The 23320-nt window shown below is 38.6% G+C and overlaps 1 protein-coding gene across 1 annotated transcript in view; it reads right to left on the reverse strand.

Moving 5' to 3' along the window:
• LOC131068653 (sodium/proton antiporter 2) overlaps nt 1–23320 on the reverse strand; it is a 158069-nt gene that overhangs the window by 45216 nt on the left and 89533 nt on the right. Inside the window, exon 6 of the mRNA XM_058003889.2 lies at nt 4281–4401. Within this exon, the coding sequence (XP_057859872.2) occupies nt 4281–4401 (121 nt within the window). The remainder of the gene's footprint in view (nt 1–4280; nt 4402–23320) is intronic.

The following is a 23320-nucleotide window of genomic DNA, read 5'->3' on the forward strand; positions in this document are numbered from 1 at the left end:
ATTTCACGTCACATGAAATCCACCATGAATATCTCTTTATGTAATATCCACCATTATGGCTTATCCATGGATATCACGTCTCATGATATCCACCATTATGGCATATTCAAGGATATTACTTCATGGCATGTCCACGGATATTATGTCACATAATATCCACCATGAATATCTCTTTGTGTAACATCCGCCATCATGGCTTATCCACGGATATCACATCTCATGATATCCACCATAATGGTATATCCATAGATATTACTTCTAGAGATATAAACCACTATGACATATCCATAGATATCAAGTCCCATGATATCCATCATAATGGTATGATCAATCAATATCGTAAGATCGTCACCTTACGATAATGGTCAGATGTACAAGTGTTCACTATTGAGAGATCGCCACCTCACAATAATGTTCACAGGGGCTCATCAGGCATTGAACCAATGTTGTCATGGAGTCACACACATGACACTAATCATGAACCATATTAGATTAATAAGATTGCATAATAAGAGTTTACACTTTAAACATCTTAGAGAATACATTAGTACTATTTAAAACAAATCAATGTTGTTGAGACTCAATCTCAGCTAGGGTAACATTTTTCTACCATTCCAAGCTTACCTCGAAAGTACACAAACTTTATTCTGGAGAGAGGCTTGGTGAGAATGTATGTCGTTTGCTCATCAGTACTAATGTATCTTAACTGAATAGCATTCCTTTCCACCACGTCTCTAACATAGTGATACTTGATCTTCACATGCTTCGTTCTATCATGAAACACAGGATTGACAGAAGGCTTTCACACAACTTTGAATAACTTTAGGCTCCAATGATTGTACAAACAATCCTGCAAGGAGCTTCTGAAGCTACACTGCTTCACGAGCTGCCACACATGCTGCAACCCAATGAATCTATCTTGGTTCACACATGAACTGACTGAGAGTACTCATTGCAAAGCAGATATATGGTCTGGTGTTGACCAAATACATCAATGATCTAATCAACTGACAATACATAGGAATCTATTAGATCTGAATTGGAAGCTGACTCGCTCAACTTATCCAAAATTATATCCATAGCGTAGACATGGACTTACGGTCATTATGCCAAATCTCTTCAGGATGTCTATAGTGTACTTCCCCTGACTCAAGAAGATCTCATGCGGTCTTCTGCCCAACTTTCATTCCAGGAAGTAGTACATAAGGCCAAGATCCTTCATCTCAAATTCAGAGGCTAACTCCCTCTGACACTGAATGATGAGCTTCTCTGCCACAATGAGAAATAAGCCATCAACATAAAGGACCAAAATCAATGCCTCACCATCAACAACCTTTATGTAAAGGTTGGAGTCTACATCACTCTTGGTGAATCCCAAGTTCACCAAGTATCCATCTATCCAGGAATATCACGACCTAGGTGATAGCATAAAACCTTCCAGCCTACATACATGGGATTCCATCCATGAATAATAGAGTCCTCCGACTGCTGATCACTAGAGAAACCATCTCGACATTGTCCACTCCCTCTGAACAAATATGACCAAGATCCTCGAAAGTCAGTTGAAGCAAAACCTCTAGCTGCTCCCTCTGTCACATAAGCATACCCTTAGAAGTTCGCTCCCTCTTATTAGGAGAACCCTCTTGTCTCGACTTTGCTTTGTAATCCTCGATGTTGCCATTACCTCTACAAATGCCTCAGCAACATTCCTAATGTGTCGTTCTTCTTTTTCTACAAAACCCATCCTCGAGGGCCAAAGAAAAAAACAAGAGCAACTTTTATAGTACATATAGGAATACTGATAAGAGGCTGACTACGACAAGCAAATAGAAGTAATACTCAAGAGATAATAACCAAGAAAAAATACTTATCTCATTATCCAAGCTCCATCTGGCTTTGGATAAACTTGCAACCCTTGCAAGTAGTATAACATTAGTTAAGCCTTAACTACTAAGGTCTTCAAGTGTCCCCTGCAATCACACATGCACTTGCACATACACTTGTAATAATCTACTGTTAAACATAGCTCAAAAATTGATAATGATAAATTAGATGTCTTTAAATTGTATGTAATCATAGCTAAGGGCTACATAACTCAACCTTACACATGGGCAGTTCTAGTCTCATGAACAGGAAGGCAACCATTAGTCCAATACATACAATACACAAATAACATGAGCATAACCAATGCACCATATACTATCAAATAAATATGGTAGTAGGGAGAAGACTTATCTGATCAGTTTGGTCCTATCATCCAATGAAGGTCCTGAACTTGTTTTTCAGTTGCCATTGATAGATGCAAAGCTGCAAAGTTTCCAAGGTTGAAGATAGAAATGTCACTTTTATGAAGAGAATCATCAAAGTCTAGCTGGAAGGAAGTGGCCCCAACTTCCTGCTCATTATTCTTGGCATCGTCCTCAATTATAACCTAATTCAAGAATCTCTCTCTATTCAAACTAAAGATGATCTCTATCCCTTGTCATATCTTTCCACTCTTAAGCTCAAGCTCCTCCTCAAGACAGAGGGGATGCACTAACTGTGGCAATGGCTCTTCAAGAATCTGCTCTGATACCATGTTAAATTTGTTACAATACTAGGATCACATGAAGATGACCATGCACAGTGATCTTAGGGTGTGCTCGATTAACCACGGGCAATGATTCTCATCATTGTTGCCCTCCCAACCATAAACAATATATTGTTATCGTCTCCCCCGAGCACAGAAATATCAAATCTGGATATGACTTTATAGTATTGCTTCACTTCTTGAAGCTATATGAACAAGTTAATTTGCCATACAAAAATACGATCTGTCTGTAATAAGTTTGCTCTTCTAATGAATTCGTTGTGGCTGAAGAATGAAGTCAATCTGCTATGTAAGACGATCAGCAATAGACCAAACACAATCTATAGATGATAATGCACAGGCTGAAGGTGAAGGCGGATCTGCTTGCTCTTCTAATCAATCTACTTGTATGTCTTGTATAATTCAAACTGCCTTCAGTATGTTCAATCTGTTGTACACAGAGATCTGCCTTTATAATTATTATCAAGTCGATCTGATCTTATGATATCGATCTGCCTTTCTTATTCGATAATCCTCCTCCTCAATAAGATCGTTCCTCTCAAATATATATATGTGTGGCACCCTTTCATCAAGAGTCGGCCCTTAAACATTATGTCTCTTCATAAGTCGGCCCTTTCAAAACTTAACAAATATTTAATCAAGGCCCAATCGGTTATACACATGCCGATTTAAATAATATTAGTTTGCTTATTAATCATGCATATAAGAATTAACCAAATAGTGTATAAAGCATGGTGATAGTAAATAATCGGTTTACCAAAATTGTAAGGCCGATAGGTCATTCACATATTTGGTCTCAGTTAGTCGGCTTGTAGGATTACTACCGATGCTATATATATTATCAACGAAACTCTATTTTGTTTACTCTATATATCTCTACGCTATGGAAGTGCCCTGAAGTTTTAGAAAAAGTAGTTTGTGTCTATTTTTCTACAATTTTTTTATGATTTTTTAAAATCCAAATTTTTACCCACTTTTTCAAAAAATGTTGTACTTTTAGTTTGCCAAATTTTTTCCCAAACGAGTTTTGTTGCTATGATATAAAGCATTGCAATTATGGAATACGATTTGATAAGCTTTCTAAAATATTGTTCATTAACCCTACAAAACTCCTTGCCTCAATCACAACGAAATTCTTGGATCACTTCAACATGGCTTCCACTTTTACTATTTGTCTATTAACTTTTGATCTCAGTTACTTCATAGACTTAGCTAATATTTGATCTCAGACTTAGACAATTATTTGTTGTATTTGGTGACTGCCTTCTTAAAAAGTTAACTGAATATTTGCCTATGTAATCAGCAATATGAATATAAACAACAAAAAAATATTTTCTACAATTCATGGGTTAAACTCTACTTTATTTTTTCTTTATATCTATATGCTATGAAAATGCTCTTAAGTTTTTTTTTAAAATGGTCTCTCTTTTTCTACAATTTTTTGTGTTTTTTTTTAAATCCATTTTTTTCCCAATTTTTTCAAAAAAATTCATACTTTTGGTTTGCCGATTTTTTCCCCAAACGATTTTTGCAACTATGGTTTGAGGTATATACAGACTATTTATATCATGAAATATATTCAATTTGAGATACCATCTACAGGTTAGTCAACATTCAATCCGCAGAGAAATCAACAAGCTCCCAGTATGTGAAAATGCCTGAGATTGTAAGTATCTTTTTTGGAAAATACCTGCATTGTTCTTAAAGTAGAAATATGTCCATGTATCCACAACATAGTAGTAGTCACATCTCCAATGGGTGTCCACGCCCCACCAGCATTAGCTGCAATAACAACAACTGCTCCCACAAATCTGAAACCACAGATAGCATTCATTAAAAGTTAATTTCAGAACCATCATTTGCTTTGTCCTAATTTTCTTCACAAAAATGAACCAACTAGAACATTTATCATGTCATGTCCCCTTTTCAAAATAAAAATGATAATATTTTAAGTGGGCCCAATTATTTCATTTTTTAAAAAGGCAACTTAAATATTACCTAAAAAATGCTTTTAACACTGTTTAAAATATTATGTAAAAAGTGAACCTTGGATGTATTCTAAAAGTATTTTTAAAATACTTATTGGGAAAAAAACAGAATAAATAAAATAATTAAATAATTAGAGGGCCCAAGGCAAAGTGACTAGAAATGAAAAGTCAAGGCTCATTATTTGTCATCATTTTTTCACCTTCATTTTCAAATTCAAATTTCAGAATTGTATTGAAGGATAAAAACCAGTGTTTCACAAAGTTTCAGAATGGGGAGACATGGGAATGGATTTCGGGGACAAGGGGATGGGGGAACCAAGGGCCTAAGTTTGGGGGATGGCAGGCTGATGGCGGTGAGAGGGCTGGGGGAGGGAGGGCCGGGAGCCGAATACACATAGTACTTGAATATTAGTCATAAAAAGATGTGAAGGAATATGTATAAGAATTGTAAATGAAACTTTGCCACACTAAGTAAAGTTTATAATGATAAAAATTGAAAACATGACAATGATTGCATTGAAATTTGACCATTAATAATGGTGGGCATAGTTTTGGAACTTGTTGATGTGTTTTTTATGACTACGCCTAACACGAAATAAAGTTGCCCAATGGTCACTTTACTCTCCCTTGATCAAATTTCAATCGTATGTTAAGATTGTAGTAAATTCAAATGATTGACTCCAAGGTTCCAATTATGCAATGGATGTGACTCAGTTGGCTTGATGTGGTATGCTGGTAATCCAAGGGGACTTACATTTGGATCGTTTTTTCACTTCTTTGATATGGCTGGAACTTCATCATCAGATATAGCAATTTTGTGATGCTCTTGCTTCGAATGAACTGAACTAGAATGGACTAAAGTTAAAGGGGAAAGGGTTTATAAGGATCTAAATCTACTCCTAAGGGCAGTGATATCAACAAATAGTGCTCTAATGGGCGAATTCCAAATAAACGAAATTCTGCTTCGCCAAGATTAAGTACAACTCCACAAGAGCTGGTGCAATCTTCCAAGGATGTTGAAAGATTTTCACATTGAGAAAGTGCATTTGAATACCCAAAATGGCGCAATCCAAACGACTATCCACAATTCAATTGCAACTTATAATCAACAAGATGCAGAAAGTATGAACTGTGGAAATTCATCAAACACCATTACATTCTCCATTGAAATTAAAGCACTACTCTACTTCTACTCTAAGTGAGGAAGGTGAAACCATGCAAGGTTTGAAAATAAACTTAAGTGGACACCATCAAAGAACAATGTTTCACTGTTATTATCTCAAAAACTTATTGCAACAATTTCATACAAATCTCCCTGCTTACAAATGAAGGGGTCACCCCCTTATATAGGCCTCAAGCCTTGATTACATGCAAACCCTAATTAAGGTTTGACCCAAAAGTTTCCACACACACGATGCAACAAGGTGGGAATAAATATTAAATGCCCAACATGCTCATTTACAACAAATTCTTTCCTGCCCAAAATGGCGCCCACTGTGCATTAAATGCACCACTTCTTTCGAATTCGCCCTATGTGTAATAAATGCACCATCACCTCCAAAATTGGTTACATGCAAAAGATGATCAACCATTGCATTAAGTACGACGGCTACCATGCAATGAATTAGCCGCCACCTTGGTCAAATATTCTAGTAATGAATGCGCCACTATACCTTCATGTACTCAATAGATTCTCACCGTGAAAATGGACCCCAATGTCATTTATAATTTTCCTAGTTGTGCTGAACATTAATACGGAATATTCTCTTTGCATGTCACCAACTCATCCAAAATCTTTCCATTCCAAGCTCACAGAAGACAATTTACATTTTGGAAGATTTTCCTGCCTTGGAAGAATTTTAACAAATTTATCCGCTCCTGCAAGAATCTTGCACATCTAGAATTCTTGGAGAGAAAATTCTTGAAGAGAGAATTTTTCATCCTAAAGGAATTTTTCGCATTTTTGTGCTTATCTCGTTTTGAAGGAAATTTTTGACCAATTAGTCACTTTCCCTATTTTTTAGGATTTTTTTTTATTTTGAGCTTCGGAATTCAGGAGAGAGAAAATTCTCTTGGCCAATTTTTTCTTCGTCTTGAAATTTCTTCATCCTTTGGTGAATTTCCATGCCTGAGAGAGGAATTTTGATTTTCTTCCTTGACTAGGATTTCCATGCCCCTGTTTCAATGCCAATTTCATCACATGGAGGAATTCTTCACCCGGAAGGGAATTCCTTCCTTACCTTCGTCGAGTGCTCCTCTCCTAAACTGGGCACCAATTTCACCCTGAGCAGGAAAATTGCACTTGGAGGAAAAATTCCTCCTATACCTAGTTTTGGCGCTTACTATTCTTCCTTTTCTAGGGCATATTTTCTCCATAGTGAAGGAATTTTTGATGTGGAGGAAAAATTCCTCCTTAACCTCATTTTGGTGCCCAATCTTGACCTTGGTTCAACTTTACCCTTGAGGAAGGAATTTCTTCAATCCTTAACCGAATTTTTCACTTTCCTAGAATTTTGTCTTGAAGGAAGGAATAATCAACACTTAGTCAATTTTTCACTTTTTTTTGGAATTTCTTCATCTTGGGTGTAATTTTCTCCTTGGAAGAAATTTTTTGAATTCTAAACTTTTCTCTTAAATCTTGATTTTCACGTCCTACTTCCAACCTTGGACATATTTTTGGACTAGAGAAGAAATTTTGGAAATTTGTTCCTTAAGGAATTTTTTGTGCTTTTTGAATTCATCTTGTTGTTCCAATGGAGATTTTTCATCAATTTGTCACATTTCCTATTTTTTAGGAGTTTTTTTCAATGTGAGTTTCGGGGCTCAAGAGAGAGAAAACTTTCTTGACCAATTTTGTCATCGTCTCAAAATTTCTTCAATTTTGGGTGAATTCTCGTACCCGAGAAGGATTTTTTGACGTTCTTTCACGAGGGGATCTTCCTTTCTCATTCTTATCCTTGACTTCTTCCTTGCCCGGAATTCCTTATCTAAGCATGGGTGTGGATTTCATGTCATGGAGGAATTCATGTCTGGAAGGAATTCCTTCCTAACCTCTGCCTAGCACTCCACGACATGTTTGGGCGTGAAAATTACCATGTGGAGGAATTCTTGCTTGAGGATGGAATTCCTTGACACCCTCCATTTGGCACTCATCTTCCAACTTGGGTGCTAAAATGCTAGTCTGGAGGAATTTTGGTCATGGAGGAATTTTCCTCCATGACCCCAATCTAGCGCCCATTACTCTCCTTAAAGGCTAAAAAAACACACGGAGAAGGAATTTTGGGTGTGAAGGAAAATTCCTCCACAACCCAATTCTGGCACTCTATCTCTACCTTGGGCGCCATTTCCACATGGTCATGGAATTTTGGATTTTCTTGCTTTTCCTTCCTGACCTCCATTCAGCACCATCTTCCAGACATGCATGATTTCATTGCCTTAGGAATTTCTTCTTCTAATTAGCCATTTTCGATCGTTTTCCAGATTTGGGATGCCATATTTGGAATTGAAGTGCATTTTCGTGCCTTAGGAGGATTTTTAATGCCTTTCCATTTTTGGAATGATTTCCACACTTAGCCGTTTTTTCTTAGAAGCCTTCTTTTTCAAACTTTCCCAATTTAGATAAGTATTCGGGAATGTACAATCTTTAGTGTCGGGACCTCTACCTGTGAAGAACCTACCAAAAATAGACTCGCTAAAAATAGTAAGTATTTCAAAATGTCAAAATTAGGGCAAAACAGGACGAGACGACACTTACTAAAAATAGTAAGTTTGATTTTCGATGAAATAAACACAATCCGGGAGGCAATAAAATCCCTAAAAAATAGGAACTTTCTAAAAACAGAAAGTTGCTCAAAATTTGCTCAAAATTCACTGGTAGGTTCCTTGAAGGGTCCTGATTCCAGTGCAATGTTCAGTTTTTTCAAAACCCTAAGAAAAAGGCCTCAAATCTAAGTCTGAAAGGCAAAACCCTAAAATGGACCAAATGAGTTCCAAACTTAGCCAAATTTATTCAAATGACTTGCAGATTTGATCAAATTGACCCCAAAACACTGGCAAAGCAAGGAGAACGAAGACACTACTACGACAAGACCCAAAGAACCGAAACCAAAAGACCAAGAGGACCTACACAGTAGGGGGTCCCCATTTGCAATGGGGCGATGTTGTTGGTATTCTGGATGTGTTGCATTGGTTTTGTCATTGATGTCAACACTTGTTAACACTTGTCAACACTTATCAGCACTTGGAGATCTTTGGTTATGTTCACCGACATGTTCAGTGACTTATGCACAGTCACCGGTATCTGGTTCACCGATAGGTTATATTGTTCACCGGCACTTGGAATGACTTGGAGACTACTTGGTTATGTCGAAGACACTATTTGATCACTTGGTTTTGGCGATTTGGTTATTGATCTAATCGGGTTTGCATATTTGTTGTTGCCGGCAAATAGGTCCAAGATATGCACCGGCAAGAATATCTATTCCAGATCAGCACAACACGTTATGAAGATGATTTATTATTATTGTAAATGCATTGAGCCGACATGATGCATCGCATAATGATTTATTTGTAATTGATTTTATTGGAATATCTTTAGTGAGCCGACCTACTCAATTGGTCTTAGGTTATGGTATAAAAGTAAGATCTCATTTGTGAGATTGATATGGGATTGGAAAAAGGATTGTAATAAGGTATATGCGAAAATAAGCAGAGCTATACACGCAGACATCATTTGAAGATTGAAGGAAGGTATTGAGAAGATAATCAGAGCTTAACCGGTAGTGAATCCAGCATATGAAGATGCTATTTTGAGCAGTACATTATCATTGGATTTAACCATCCAATTGTAGTCAGTGTGACTCCCATTTTGTGATTGAGCAGTGAGCTCTAGGCAGCTGGCCTTTCTACATGTGCAGACTCCATATTGTACACACATACTATTTGCGATAGTATCATCTGATTGTGGGTAAGGCTTCCCACCGTGGTTTTTCCCCTTACAGGGTTTCCACGTACAAATATCTGTGTTATGTGTTGTGGATGTTATTGTCTTTCTGTTTCATGCATTAATCTTTACCGGTACTGCAATTAACTAATAAAACTGTCTATCGGCATAAAGTTTGGTTTACCGGTATTAAGCATTAAGTTTTGGTTAAGTTAATTTTGAATTTATTGGACAACTGATTCACCCCCCCCCCCCCCCTCTCAATTGTATCCAGGACCTAACAGATGTGTGAAAACATCACAACAAAACTCTGGGAGCGAACAAAGAAAGATGATGCCAGAGATGCAACGACAAAAGAATTGGAGGATGAATTTGATAAAGCCATAGAGGAATTGTTTTATGAATAGGCATTCTAGAAAGAGTATGAAAAAATTAGCAAAAATCAATTTAGCCTTGGCACAATATGAAGATCATCCAACAGTCTTCACAGTAAGATGGATGGCATCAGAGGGAATAAAACACTATGGAGGCTATGAATGAAGAATGTCACTATTTCTCAACATGCAGAAATACTAGCAGTCACCCAGGCACTCAAAGATTACAAAGTTAGAGAAGCAACTCAATAGATGTGTTGTGACCTAATCACACATCACCCCATTGCAAATGGGGACCCCCTACATTTGAGGCCCTCTTGGCCTTTTGGTTTTGGTTTGTTGGGTCTTTTCGGTAGTTTCGTCAGTCTTCTCAGTTTGCAAGTGTTCAGGGGTCAATTTGATCAAGCTTGCAGCTCGTTTGAGCAAATTTGGCCAAGTCTAGAGCCTGTTTTATTCGTTTTAGGGTTTTTCCTTTTAGACTTGGATTTGAGGCCTTTCCTTTAGGGTTTTGGAAAAACTAAGCATTGCATTGGAATGAGGACCCTTTAAGAAACCTACCCATGAAATTTGAGCAAATTCTAAGCAACTTTTTGTTTTTAGAAAGTTCCTATTTTTTAGGGATTTCACTACCTCCCGAATTGGTCTAGTTTTGTCAAAAGTCAAACTTACTATTTTTAGTATGTTTCTATTTTAGTGTCTTTGCTTCTTGTTTTGCCCTATTCCTAACATTTCGAAGTACTTACTATTTATAGTAAGTCAATTTTCGACAGGTTCACCAGAGGCACATGTGCTGACACTGAAGACTGAGCATTCCTGAACATTTCTTGGAAAAGGTCAAGAAAGTAAAAATTCCTTCATAAGTCGATTTCCACACCCAAGGATGAAGGATAAATTCCATGGCAAGGAAATTGAAGGTCAAGGATGAATTGAAAAAATTCCCCTAAAAATATTTTTGAAAAATCCATTTTCGGGCATCAAAAATCATTTGAATTTCAAAATGTTGATAGATTTGGATTCGTGAGAGAATTTTCTCTCCTGGACCCCAGAACCCTGATTTGAAAAAATCCCTAAAAAATAGGAGTTGTGGAAAATCGATGAAAAAGCATCCCTGGAACAAGGCAAATTCAGAACTTCAAGAAAATTCTTCCTAGATGAAATTTTTTCTCTCTAAAGATTTCTTGCCAAGTGGATGGATAGTAAAAATCTCAAGTAGATCTTTCAGATATCTCTTCAAAATTTCAAAATGGAAAGTTGGCGAGTTGGCGACTCAAAAAGAAAGAATATTCCAAATTATGACACATGATTCAAGGAATTAATAGAAAATTCCATTTTGAAACTCAAGGAATAATAGCGGGACCCGTTTGCATTATAGGTTGGAAAAGAAAGTATGACGCAACGTTGAAACAACTGCCAATTTTGGTCTTTCGCCAACTTAGCAACTCAATGAAGGAATTCTATTTAAACAAGTGAAATCAATTCATTTCTCAAGTGTGAAAGTTGGAGTTGGAGAGAAGTGGCAAGAAATCTAACTTGAAGAATTTTTCATTCCTTTCAGAAGCTTTTTTCACGAAGGAATGGTGGAGGCAAGTAAGGTAGCAACTATTTTCAGGCAAGCACAAATTAAAAAACGAGATGAAAGGATTTCTTCCGAAGTTAAAAATTGTGTCCAAGTGGAAGGAGATCAGCGACATGAATCTTGGAACCTTCAACTTGGCTGCTTTCCAGATCAGAATGTTTGGAACAGCTGGACATGCTCCATCACCCATTGTTGCCAGGATTGTTAAAAGTGGAATTGTTACAGCAACTAGTTTCCCTCCATCTATCCAGTGTCCGGAATTAATCTTGGAATTCGTGATGCACTACAATCTAGAAAGAAGGGCAATTTTGACATTAGGCAGAAAGCTTCTTGCCAACCTGACTCTACAAGCTATTGGGGAAACCTTCAAAATTCCATCACATCATTCCATGACTTACAGGACTAAAGAAAAAGAAAAAGCAATATATGATGTAGGTCCTGACAGATGTGCCAAAACGATCAACAAGAACTAGATGCAGGCCAAGACCTCACATTTCCAAGATGCCCAAATAGCTCACTATTTTTGAATTCAAGCAAGAGTATGTGGACTTATTGATGATGTTGAGCAGAATTATGGGGTGTTCGCAGGCCATCAATTTTGAAAGGTGGATGTTCTTCTTCATTGGTGAAGTCATGAATGCCAATGGGATGGTGGATTGGGCTAGATTGATTAGCCACTATGTGCACGAACAGTTGAAAAAACTTAAGGAAAAGAAAACCCAATCCTTCTACATGAGATCATATGCGATTTATTCATTAGTGAGGATGGGTGGCTTTGATGGTTTGTCGGAAAATAGGCCAATGGGATGTGGACCAGCACAGCTGAAGGTCCATGAATGTTATCCCTTGCTGCACCTGAACAACACTAGCTCATTCAAATTGGTGAATGACACTTTTACTATGTATTTAACCAAGTTGATGCAGAATGAGCTTCATACAATAGTGTCACCTAAAGCCAAGGCACTGGTGCAGAAGTTTGGAGCCGTGTTCCTGCAGTTTCCAAAGTTCACTTATATCAGGATACAAGGATTCTCCTCCTAGCCACATAAATTGCCAAGATATCCGTCAGACAGACTGGTATTGCTGAAACTTATCTGACAATTGATAGCATATGACCAGATTCAAAAAAAGAAAAGAAAATTATCTGTTGAATTACCTTCACTCATGCTTGTGGAATCTAATTAGGATAGAAATATGTGCATACATGGGGTAGGTTTCTTGATGTCTTGTGCAGTTATAGGCAGGAAGATCATAGTTTCAATCTGGGTGCAAACCCCTTTTCCCCTCTTTCAACTACCCTTCTCTCTCTCCCTTTTCTCTATCAAATTAGTAGATTAGACTTTCATGTGTTGGGTTGGTCCAACACTTTGTATCGGATTGAAAGGAAGTCGGCCTTTTCCAGAGATTCAACCTCGCACAATGCAAGGTCCCACACTTGGAGGTTGTTTCCATGTTTCACAAGGTTGTTGAGCACGAGTGTTCAACAAGGGTGCAAACTTTTGTGACAATAGATACCATTTGTAATAGGCTGAAATTAATTGTATATGGGCATAATGGGCATTTATTGCTGATTAACACCTTGTTGCATCATGTGTGGGGAATTTTTTAGGGAAAAACCCTAATTAGGGTTTTGCATGTAGCTAAGGCATGATGTCTATATAAAGAGGTGACCCCCCTCATTTGTAAGAGAGGAGAGATCGCTTTTTGAGATTGTTGCAATAAGTTGTTGAAGTTGTAACTTAATACATTGTTCAATTTGATGGTGTATACTTGTTTTGTTTTGCAACTTGCATGGTCTCACTCTCTTCACTTAGAATAGATTTGCTTTCAGTTGTTAGATGTGTTGGATTTTGCCAAGATCAAGGGCTCAATGAAATGTACAAAATAGAGACACAATATAGGACAAGAATAAACTGTATTCTCATCAATGGAAATGATCAACAATATAGCTTCAATAGTTGTTACATACAATGTAGATGAGTCTGCTTATATAGGCAAGGCTAGGGATATGTATGAGCACACAAACATGACATGTGGCTCAATGAGAAACAAGGTTAGGTAGGAAATAGGTGTGGGTAGGTAGGAGAAATAATATAATATTCCACATGAGGTGGATCACCCACCGAAGGTGGAATTATCACTCCACTATAAGTGGATATGATAGTGTAATAACAAGATCAACACCATAAAAGGTGGAATTTCTCCTACACACACTATCCCAATGTGGCACAAACACCCAAGTGTCTCATACCCAAACTACTATGAAATGCATTATCCTAAGTAAACTTAAGTAAGTGTAATAATATCCATGATGAATAATTATTTACACCAACACCCCCCCTTAAGTGCAACTTAGGGGAATGCACTTAAGTCTACAATGCAACTAAGCAATGCAAGATGGGTCCCGGCTACGAGGCCATGTTAGGTACTGTTCTGACCATTTCACACATCGCCCCATTTAAAATGGGGACCCCCTCTTTTTGCTCGTTTTTCGCTCGCCTTTCGCTTCGTTTTTAGGATTTTGGTAGTTTGTCAGTTGTCTGGATTTAGGGTCAAGCCTTAGGGTTTCCATTACTGTCTTTTCAGGCCAGAATCCAGTCAGTTTTGAGAGCTTTTTGAGCTTCTTTTGTAAAATGCAATTTTGAATGAAATGAATTCGCCAAAATGGTCTATTTTCAATTGGCATTTTGAGTGCAGAGTCTTAAATTTGTCTAAGTATTGATGATGAAATGTGAATTTTTGTCCAATTGAGTAATTTTGACCAAATTTTGACCTTTTTGATATTTGATCCCGGGCATTGGAAATGATTTGTTTTTGCCTTGTGAAGTGATTAAATTTGTGAAATCTTGATATTTTGGCCTGTAGGAGCAAAATCGCTCCTGTCCCTCAGTGAAGGACCGGAGCTCGTTTTCAAATATCTTACTGTCCTTACAGGGTCAAGATGAATTTCGAATTGGAAGTGGTAGAGAAAGGCGTGATCTTTCCGTTGAATATAAATTGAAGAATTTCACGAACGCGGAAATGCCTCCAGGAGTGAAAATCGCTCCTGTCCCTCAGTGAAGGACCGGAGCTTAAAATCAAATATTACTTTGTCCTTGCAGGATTTTAACGACTTGACGATTTGAAGAGGTCCAAGGAGATGCATTTTATCAAATGAATATAACTTGAAGTGCCGTCGTGAAGGAGAATGACCCAAGATGTAAAAATCGCTCCTGTCCCTTAGCCAGGGACCAGGGCGAAGTTCTTTGTAGCTCCCGTCCCTCTCCCAGGGACCAGAGCGAAATCCTTCATAGGGCATGTTCTGGACGAAGATCAAGCAAGTTTTTGGTTTGAAGGCAAGAAAAGATGTGACTTGAACTCGTTGAAGACAAATTGAAGATTATGAAACATCAACAAGGGACCCAAATGCCCAAGTTTGCTCCTGTCCCTCAGTCAAGGACCAGAGCGATTTTTGTCTTAGACAAATTTCTTGCCAAGTTACGATGGATTCCAAGGCATGGATGAGTGGAAAGGTACATTACGAATCCGTTGAAGATAAATTTTGAAGGTGACAAGGTGAGACGAAGCCCACAAGAGCAAAATCGCTCCTGTCCCTCTCCAAGGGACCAAGGCGATGTAATGAGTATGTTGCCTTTTCTTCAAGTTCAAGACACTCCAAGTATCGGATACATGGTGGCAAGAGCATTTCGAAGCATCCCAATAAAGAACGAAGTATCCAAAGTTGCCAATATTGAAGGAATCACACCAAGACACCTAGTTCGCTCCTGTCCCTCAGGCAGGGACCAGAGCGAAATTCTCATAAATGCCAAGGTTTCAAAAGTTAAACAAGCATCAAGTGACCAAGGAGGATCAAGGGACTTCATTTTACGCGTTGAAAGTAATTGCAAGTTGGTTGAGGCAAGCATGAACCCAGGACCTTGAAGTTCGCTCCTGTCCCTCTCCAAGGGACCAGAGCGATATCTATTATATTTGCCAAATCCTTCGAAAATCACGTTAAGTCAAGGTTTTGCAAGGTCGCACAGGGTCTAAGGTGTTGTTAGAAGATGATGTGCAAAGGTTTTAAACGTCAAAATGATCACCAATTTGAATAAGGAAGCTATATCGCTCCTGTCCTTTGGACAAGGACCAAAGCGATTTTCATTAAAACACTCATGTTCCTTCAAAATCAAGACAGGGCAGGGTCGCACAAGATCAAGGACGCCATTTGGAAGACTCTGAACAAGAAACAAAGATTGAAAGTTTGCAAATTTGAGCCAGGACACCAGGATCGCTCCTGTCCCTCTCCAAGGGACCAGGGCGATATTTGCTAAAGCACTTGTTGTCATTCGAAGATTATGTCAAAACCAAGTTGCAAAAGGATTGAAACGTCTTTTGAAAGGTGATGAACGAGGAGTTAAAGTCAAGAACGAAGAATTTCAAGCTAGAAGACAAGGATCGCTCCTGTCCCTCTCCAAGGGACCAGGGCGATAACCTTCCAAACATCAAATATGCCTCATAGAAGTCAAGAAAAACAAGCGTAGAATGAAGAAATAATGTTATTATTCGCCTTATGATGAAAATTGGAGATTAAAGATACAAGATCTAAGTGAAAACATCTAGATCGCTCCTGTCCCTCTCCAAGGGACCAGGGCGATAATGGTCATAAAGGACATTCATTTGCAAGGATAAGTCAATTAAGCTCGAAGGACCCAACGAAAATGCCAATTCCAACGTGGAGATAAAGACTTTGCACGTCAAAATTGCAAGAATCGAGACAAGTTAATGGATCGCTCCTATCCCTCAGCCTGGGACCAGGGCGATGAGGTTTGAATCTTCCCACTTTTACAATTTTGGCGCTCAAACAATCATTTTTGAATTAATTTAAATGCTAGGAAAATCAATGGATTGAAAATTTAATTAAAAATAGCATTTAAAATATAGCGCAAAATAATTAATTAATTGTTTTTGCCTTGTAAAAAAATCGAAATTGTTAAATTAAAAAACGTTGGCAAATAATTAATTAATTAATTTAAAAAATTAAATATAGCGCTTGGTTTATGGAGGTCGGCCATTATTATTTATTTAAAAATTGTTTTAAATTGCCTTATTAATTACCAAGTCGGCCTTAAGGTGAATATGAGGCGAGTGCTATAAAGGGAGGTGAAAGACTTTTATTTTCACATTATCATTTTATCATCTCACATGCGATCTTGAGGGAGAAGTGCGAATTGTGTTTGAAGAGTGCGAATTTCATTTCAAGCAAAGGAGGGCGCTAATATCATCTAAGGGATGCGAACTTAGTTTTTATTTGTGCGAGCTTGTCAAAGGCATTGGGAGATCACGTCAAAGACTTGAAAGGTGGCGATATTGATAAGGACATTTATTTGAAGATCACGTTGAAATATCAATTTTGCCTAGGCGATTTTATTCATTTTGCATTCTAGAGTTAGCTCTCAAATAAGGTATGACGATTTGGTTTTATTGTTTTTAATTTTGTACGTAGATCGTCATAGCCTAAATTTTGAAATTTTGAATTTTGAATTCCTAGCTCAATTCGTTTTTAGGAAATGATAACTCTAAGACTTATCATGAGGTTTCCTAAAAATATTCTCTAATCTATATTATACATTGCAAGATCTAGTTTCTCATTATGAAATGTTGTGTAGGTATGGCGACCCCGAAGGCGGGAGCATCCACCAGTCGTTCAGCTCTCATGAAAGAAGATCAAAAGACTGAAGAAGTGGAGACTAAGATCGTGTCGAAGTGGAGCAACATTGGAGATACTAACTTAGGCAACTTCAGCACGAAGAAGTTTCGAGAGGTCCCTTACATTGGCAAGCCATCACTTGTCGCCCAAAGAATAATCGAGAGTGGCATCATTAAGGCGGCCGGCTTTCCTCCAGCTGTTCAGTGCCATGAGTTGATGATCGAGTGTGCTCGCCATTATGACCCTCAGTCCAGAACGATCGTGTCCAATGAAGGAAACACTTTGGCGTACCTTTCAGAGGAAGCTATAAGTGAAGCTTTCCATCTTCCAGAACACAGGGACATGATATATAAGAGCATAGAAGGAGCCAGGTCAGTGTATGAAGATGATCCAGATGCTTGCCTAAGCATTATTAATAAGAACTGGTTACTCAAGAGCCGTCCCCGTCTAAGCAAGATCCCGAACACACCGCATAGGATTGATTTCCAGGAGGAGTACAGAGATTTGATCACGATGCTCAACCGAGTTACAGGAGCCCCTCACGCCTTCTACTTTGAGAAGTGGATGTTCTACTTCATCCAGGTGATTGTTCAGGGAAAGGGTACGATACATTGGGCTAGGATGATTAGCCATTGCTTAGACGTACAGTTGAGGAGACTCAAGGCTACCAAGTCCTTCCACATGAGTTCATATGTCATCTATGCATTGATCAGGAGTTTTGAGTACGCAGGACTACCTCACAGAGGAGTGATTGGAAGAGGACCCGGCGAGGTCAGAGCTTGTGATTCCTATGCCCACTTGCATCATCCGCCAGGAAGCAACTACAAGCTAGTTAATGATACCTTCACGATGAACATCACAAGGACGTTGCAAGGTGGGATTCACAACAGATTATCTCAAGATGCACAGGAATTAATCAAGAGGTACGGTGCCTGGTTTATTCAGTTTCCGAAATTCACTTATATTAGAGTGCATGGATGTCCTTTACCTCCATACATGTTGTCGAGATATCCGACAGACAGAATTGTGTTACTTGAAGTAACAAGACAGTTGGCAGCATATGCGAAGGCATTCAGACACAGACATGGGAATGGAGTTCCAGTACCTATCATTTTGGGCAATTCAGTTGAGGTATGTCCTAATGCTTTAGCTATGGATGACGCAGAGAAGGAGTTAGCCTTGTATTCTTTTTCATCTTTTGCTTTGAGGGAAAGCTTTGATCCACATGGACATTTAGAGGAGACAGTCGGCAGAAAGTTTAAGCATGAGTACCAAATAGAAGATTTTATGATGAATCTCTTAGATGATCTTGAAGTGAAACGAAAAATGCATTCTAGATTGCCTTTGGATTTCATCAGGAAATGCAGGATTTACAGAGTGGCCGACCAAGCACAGGACAGTGGCAGACATATCCAGTCATCCTATGATCGAGAAAGCAAATCAATAAGGTTAGATTGGAATGAGCCCGAGGTCGTGGATCTAGATACTTTGATGGCTCCAGTTTTGTCTTGTACTCGCAGATGGGTTGACGTACAGCATCAGAAGTTGAGAGAGCAGGGCATAGCTATGACTTTCACTTTGGAAGAGAAACCAGCCGAAGGTGGAGCTAGTGTAAGTGAAGGCAATCCTAATCCTAGAAATTCAGGTGAAGGTAACCTTCGATGTGCCAGTGAGGGCAATCTCCATCCAAGAGGTTCGAAGAGGAAAGAGAGACCTGGAAAGAGAGAATCTTCCAAGAAGAAACAAGAGGCCAACCGAGATCGTTCATCCGGTACTTCTTCTAGACCAGAGAAGAGGACACTTCAAGTGGAAGAATCTATGGAGTCGATGGTACAGAATGACAGGCAGGAAGAAAGACAGGCACCACAAGGATCACCAGATGGATCTCTCCAAGATTATGAGCTAGATGAAGATAGAGAAGACAATGAAATAACATCTCCTCCCAGACAAGAAGAAATGGTACATAAGGAAATTCAAGTTCAAGAGACAAGATCGGCTATCCCAGATTGGTTGAAGGAAAGATTAACCAAGGTGATCGTAGTAGAGGACGAGGACAATGCAATTGATTTAGAGAGCCTTGTTGGACGCTCACACGAAGTAACAGAGAAGAGAAAGGCTACCAAGATGTCCAAGATGATTCGAGATGAGACTGGATCCAAAAAACTGCAGATAGCTACACCGGCAGTAGACAAATATGAAGGTGAGATCCTAGCAGAGGAATATGATATACAGACTTTTGAGCTAGGACCATCCACAGCAAAGCAGACATTGGATGATGCCACCGATTCATTTGAAGCATTGAAAGACAAGCTTAGAGAAGAAATGGAGAAGAATAGAAAGCTTGAGAGAGAGGTCGGTGCATGGAGGACATATTTCAGTCATCTCAATGAGCCTTTGGGACGTCAGGATCCAGCTAGATCACCAGTGCAGGCACTTCCCCTTCAATCAATCAATGAGGCAGAAAGATTCAGGAATATGGTCCAGCGTACGAGTACTTGGATGGATAAATCTCATACAGTTGCCTTGGAGTTTGTAACAAGGGTGATGAAAATTATTCATCAAGCTATCCAGGTTCTTGAGATAATCCACAATTTGATGATAACAGTAGCCGCATTTGCCCATACCAAAGATGTTATCATTCCTGTCTTGAAAGTCATTAGACACACATCAAGGAAGGTCTTAGCGCAAGAAAAGATCATGGATGGAGGACCTCACAGTTTGCTTCAGTGGTCAACCTTACTCCATATGAAGAGTGTTCTCTTCGAGGACATCAGTACTAAATGTAGCCAGGTTGAGGAGGTGATCAATCCTATCCAGGACAGAGTATTTGAGGTACTTCGTACCATTCTTGGCAGGAGGATCGAGGTCGAGACAGATGTGGATATGCAGGAATTAGAGGATAGAATCAAGGTCATCTTTTGCAAGGACGCTAATGTTACAGATGAGCAATATGATCAGATGTTTGCCACTATGCTCCTGATTGAAAGAACAAAGGAACTTGAATCTTCATGGGACGTAGCTCTTCTAGATGCATTCGATCAAGTCATCCACTTGGAAGAAAGTATGAAGAATCTTCCCGAGATTCCAATTGCAAAAATCGAAGGAATCGTGTCAAGATTCATTGCGTATGCTAAAAAAGAGAATTGGAAAGGGAATAAGATTCTAGATGAGAGGTTGTTATAGATGACATGGCATCTTATTTGTCATTGGTTTATGTCTCCTAGGGTTTTGTGCCAAACTTAATATTTGGCTATGCATTTAATATTGTTCAGTAAAAAGGAGGCCATTTGTAACAAACCCTAATTAGGGTTTAGGTGTCATGATCTTGACCGTTGATCTACTTTCAATCTGGACCTTTCATTGTAATTGAGGATGCTATTTATACCCTCATTTTTCATTTCATTTGTAACTAGAGTAATAGAAAATAGAGATAGTTGAGAGATTAGAGAGATTAGAGTTAGAAGCAATTTTACTTTTGTAGCAAGATTGAGTTTTGAGAAAAGGAATTCAAGCAATTGTTGTACATGATGACTTGGAAATCAATGAAATATTGAAGTTATGGTGTTTTGTTGCAATTTTCTTGGTTATCTTCATGGTTGTTCAATTTACTTGAATCATGCTCAATCAAAGTAGTGTGTTAATTTGAAGGACATAGTGTGAGACTTGATCTTTGGTAGGATTCGTAGTCCAAACCACTAGCTTCTTGCTGATTGTAGGAACGCCTTGCGTGGTCGACTGGATATATTTGAATTACTTTACCTTCAGTCATTATTGTATCTTGGATATGTACCTTCGTGGTAGTGTCTTTGATCTTTGATGCATTGAAAATCATTTTGTTACCTTAGAAGATCGCATCAATTTCAATTGAGTTGTTATCTTATGGCAAAATTGAAGTTGGTTGAATCTTGCCAAGTCTTGTTCACACGAAGTCATTCTTAGGGTTAGACTAGATTAAACTTCTTTCAAAACCCTATCCCTTTTGTTATTTTTTGAAAGCTTCTTAGTTTAGTAAGATTTCGGAATTTCGGAGTGTAAGATCCCCTCGAGGACACAGCAAATCACATCATACCAACTGGTGCTTATCCACACGTAGAGACCCTACTAACCAGAACATTGGAGTCATCCTAACTGATCCTTCATGCGAATCTTCAGCAGTTAGAGACTTTTTTCAAGAGAGGATAAGATGCCTTAAGGTATTTTATTCTGTGTATGATGGTGTACAAAATACACGTCAACAGGTACCCATGTACAAATGCAAATGCATGCAAACCAATGCAATGAAATCTCTCACAAAGTGGGGAAAGAGAGAAAAACCCAATAGGAAAAAACCCTCCCCCAAAAGAGAGATGAAAGCTATACAAGAGAACTCTCATAGAAGAATGTGAGGAACAAAACCCCATGTGAGGAAAAAGTCCCCCCCATATGAGAGAAGAAGAAAAGTCAAACTGTGATCCTCCCTCAATGAAGAAGCTGCACCAATGATAGAAGCTCAATGTATGAAGAAACTGCTCCACGAACGTCGAACAACATTCCTCCCCTTAGGAAGAAACAAAACCAAAGGTGTATCCATGAAGTCTCCCCAATCATGAATGGAAGATGTATGAAGAAAACTCATGATGAAAGGAATCTCTGAAAACTGCTCAAGTGTCCCCATGTCGATGCTGAAAGATACCCCTTCCAAAGGTGGTAAACTGTGCCACACTGCTGAAAAAGGCACTCCAAGATCTAGTGGAGATGGATGTGGAACATGTTCCAAAGACTCACATGTCTCCTCAAAACATAAAGAGACCTCCTCCAACTACTGTACATAAGTATCCACAATCATGTCAACCTTGAAAGAATGATCATGTAGAGAATGAACAAGAGGGTCAAAGTGTGCCCTCGCAACAATCTAAGAAGGATCACCTTCATCAAAGAGAAGATGAATGTCATCAATGATGTCTCCCAAATCTGCAATGTAGGATTCCACAAATAAACCTGCAATGTCTGTCAAGTAATCATCCCATGAATCTGAAGCTGGAAGACAATGAATATCCTGCTACACTGAATCACATGAAGGCAAAACTGTCGCACTATCTGCATCATCAGGTGCAATAGGTGATGTGATATCAATATGAGGAGATGAAATGCAAGACTCAAGAACGGGGTCACATGTGAGAATCCCCATGTTCAAGTGTCCAAAGTTCTCCTCAAAATCTGAACCATCACAAGAAGTGTGATCATCATGTGTAGAATCATCAAATGTGAAATCATCATCATCAACAAAATCTGAAAAGGAGTATAACCGAGATGCATGATCAACCACCCCAGTCGCAATGATAGCTCTAGTCTCCATGTCTCTAATGAAAACTGAGTCAGGTGTGAACTCCACAACTCTCTTAGTTGCGCCATGTGTGATTTGATAGATAGAAAGGAGATTGTTTGTCAAGTGGGGTACACACAACACATCATTGAAGGAGTTATCCCCAATGTCAATAGATCCTTTCCCAATCACATCCATGTATGTATGATTGCCCATCAAAATCTGTGGCATGGTGCAAGGCTCAAATGTAGAGAACATAGACTGCGAAGATGCCATATGATGAGAAGTCCCTGAATCTAGAAGCCATCTCTCTGAATCATGACTAATAGTAGCACATAGAGCTTTTCCTTTTCTTGTTCCAAAAGAGTGAATCTTTCCACTTGTAGAAGCCATGAATGCTTGCCCTTTTCCTTTTGAATGTGAGGAAGTGGAAGTTGATGAATCATCCTTCTTGTAGACTTTAGGCAAATCAATGTTATGCTTTTTGATGATATGTGTAAGCTCATCAATCTTCTTAGAATAGCAACGATGCTCATCATGACCAATCTTTTTACAATAAGCACAAGTAGGTTTCTCTTTCTTTGGTGAATTATCTCTCTTGGAAGAGAATGAATCTCCTTGTTGTGGAGAAGATGGTGCTTTTTCTTTAGGCTTTGATTACCATTTCTTCTTGTTTGAGTTGTCCTTTCCTTGATTTCCTTTGTTCCCTTGATTTGCCACTAATGCTTGAGACTTAGAAGCCTTAAGAATGCCCATGCTTATCAACTTAGTTTGTTCCATCATCAACATTTCATTGAAAGCATCAAATGTAGGCATTGTGTAGCTTGAACCCATTGTCATCCTATGGGTTTGGAAACTAGAA

Source organism: Cryptomeria japonica, chromosome 6, assembly GCF_030272615.1.
Source record: "Cryptomeria japonica chromosome 6, Sugi_1.0, whole genome shotgun sequence".
NCBI classification, from domain to species: Eukaryota; Viridiplantae; Streptophyta; class Pinopsida; order Cupressales; family Cupressaceae; genus Cryptomeria; species Cryptomeria japonica.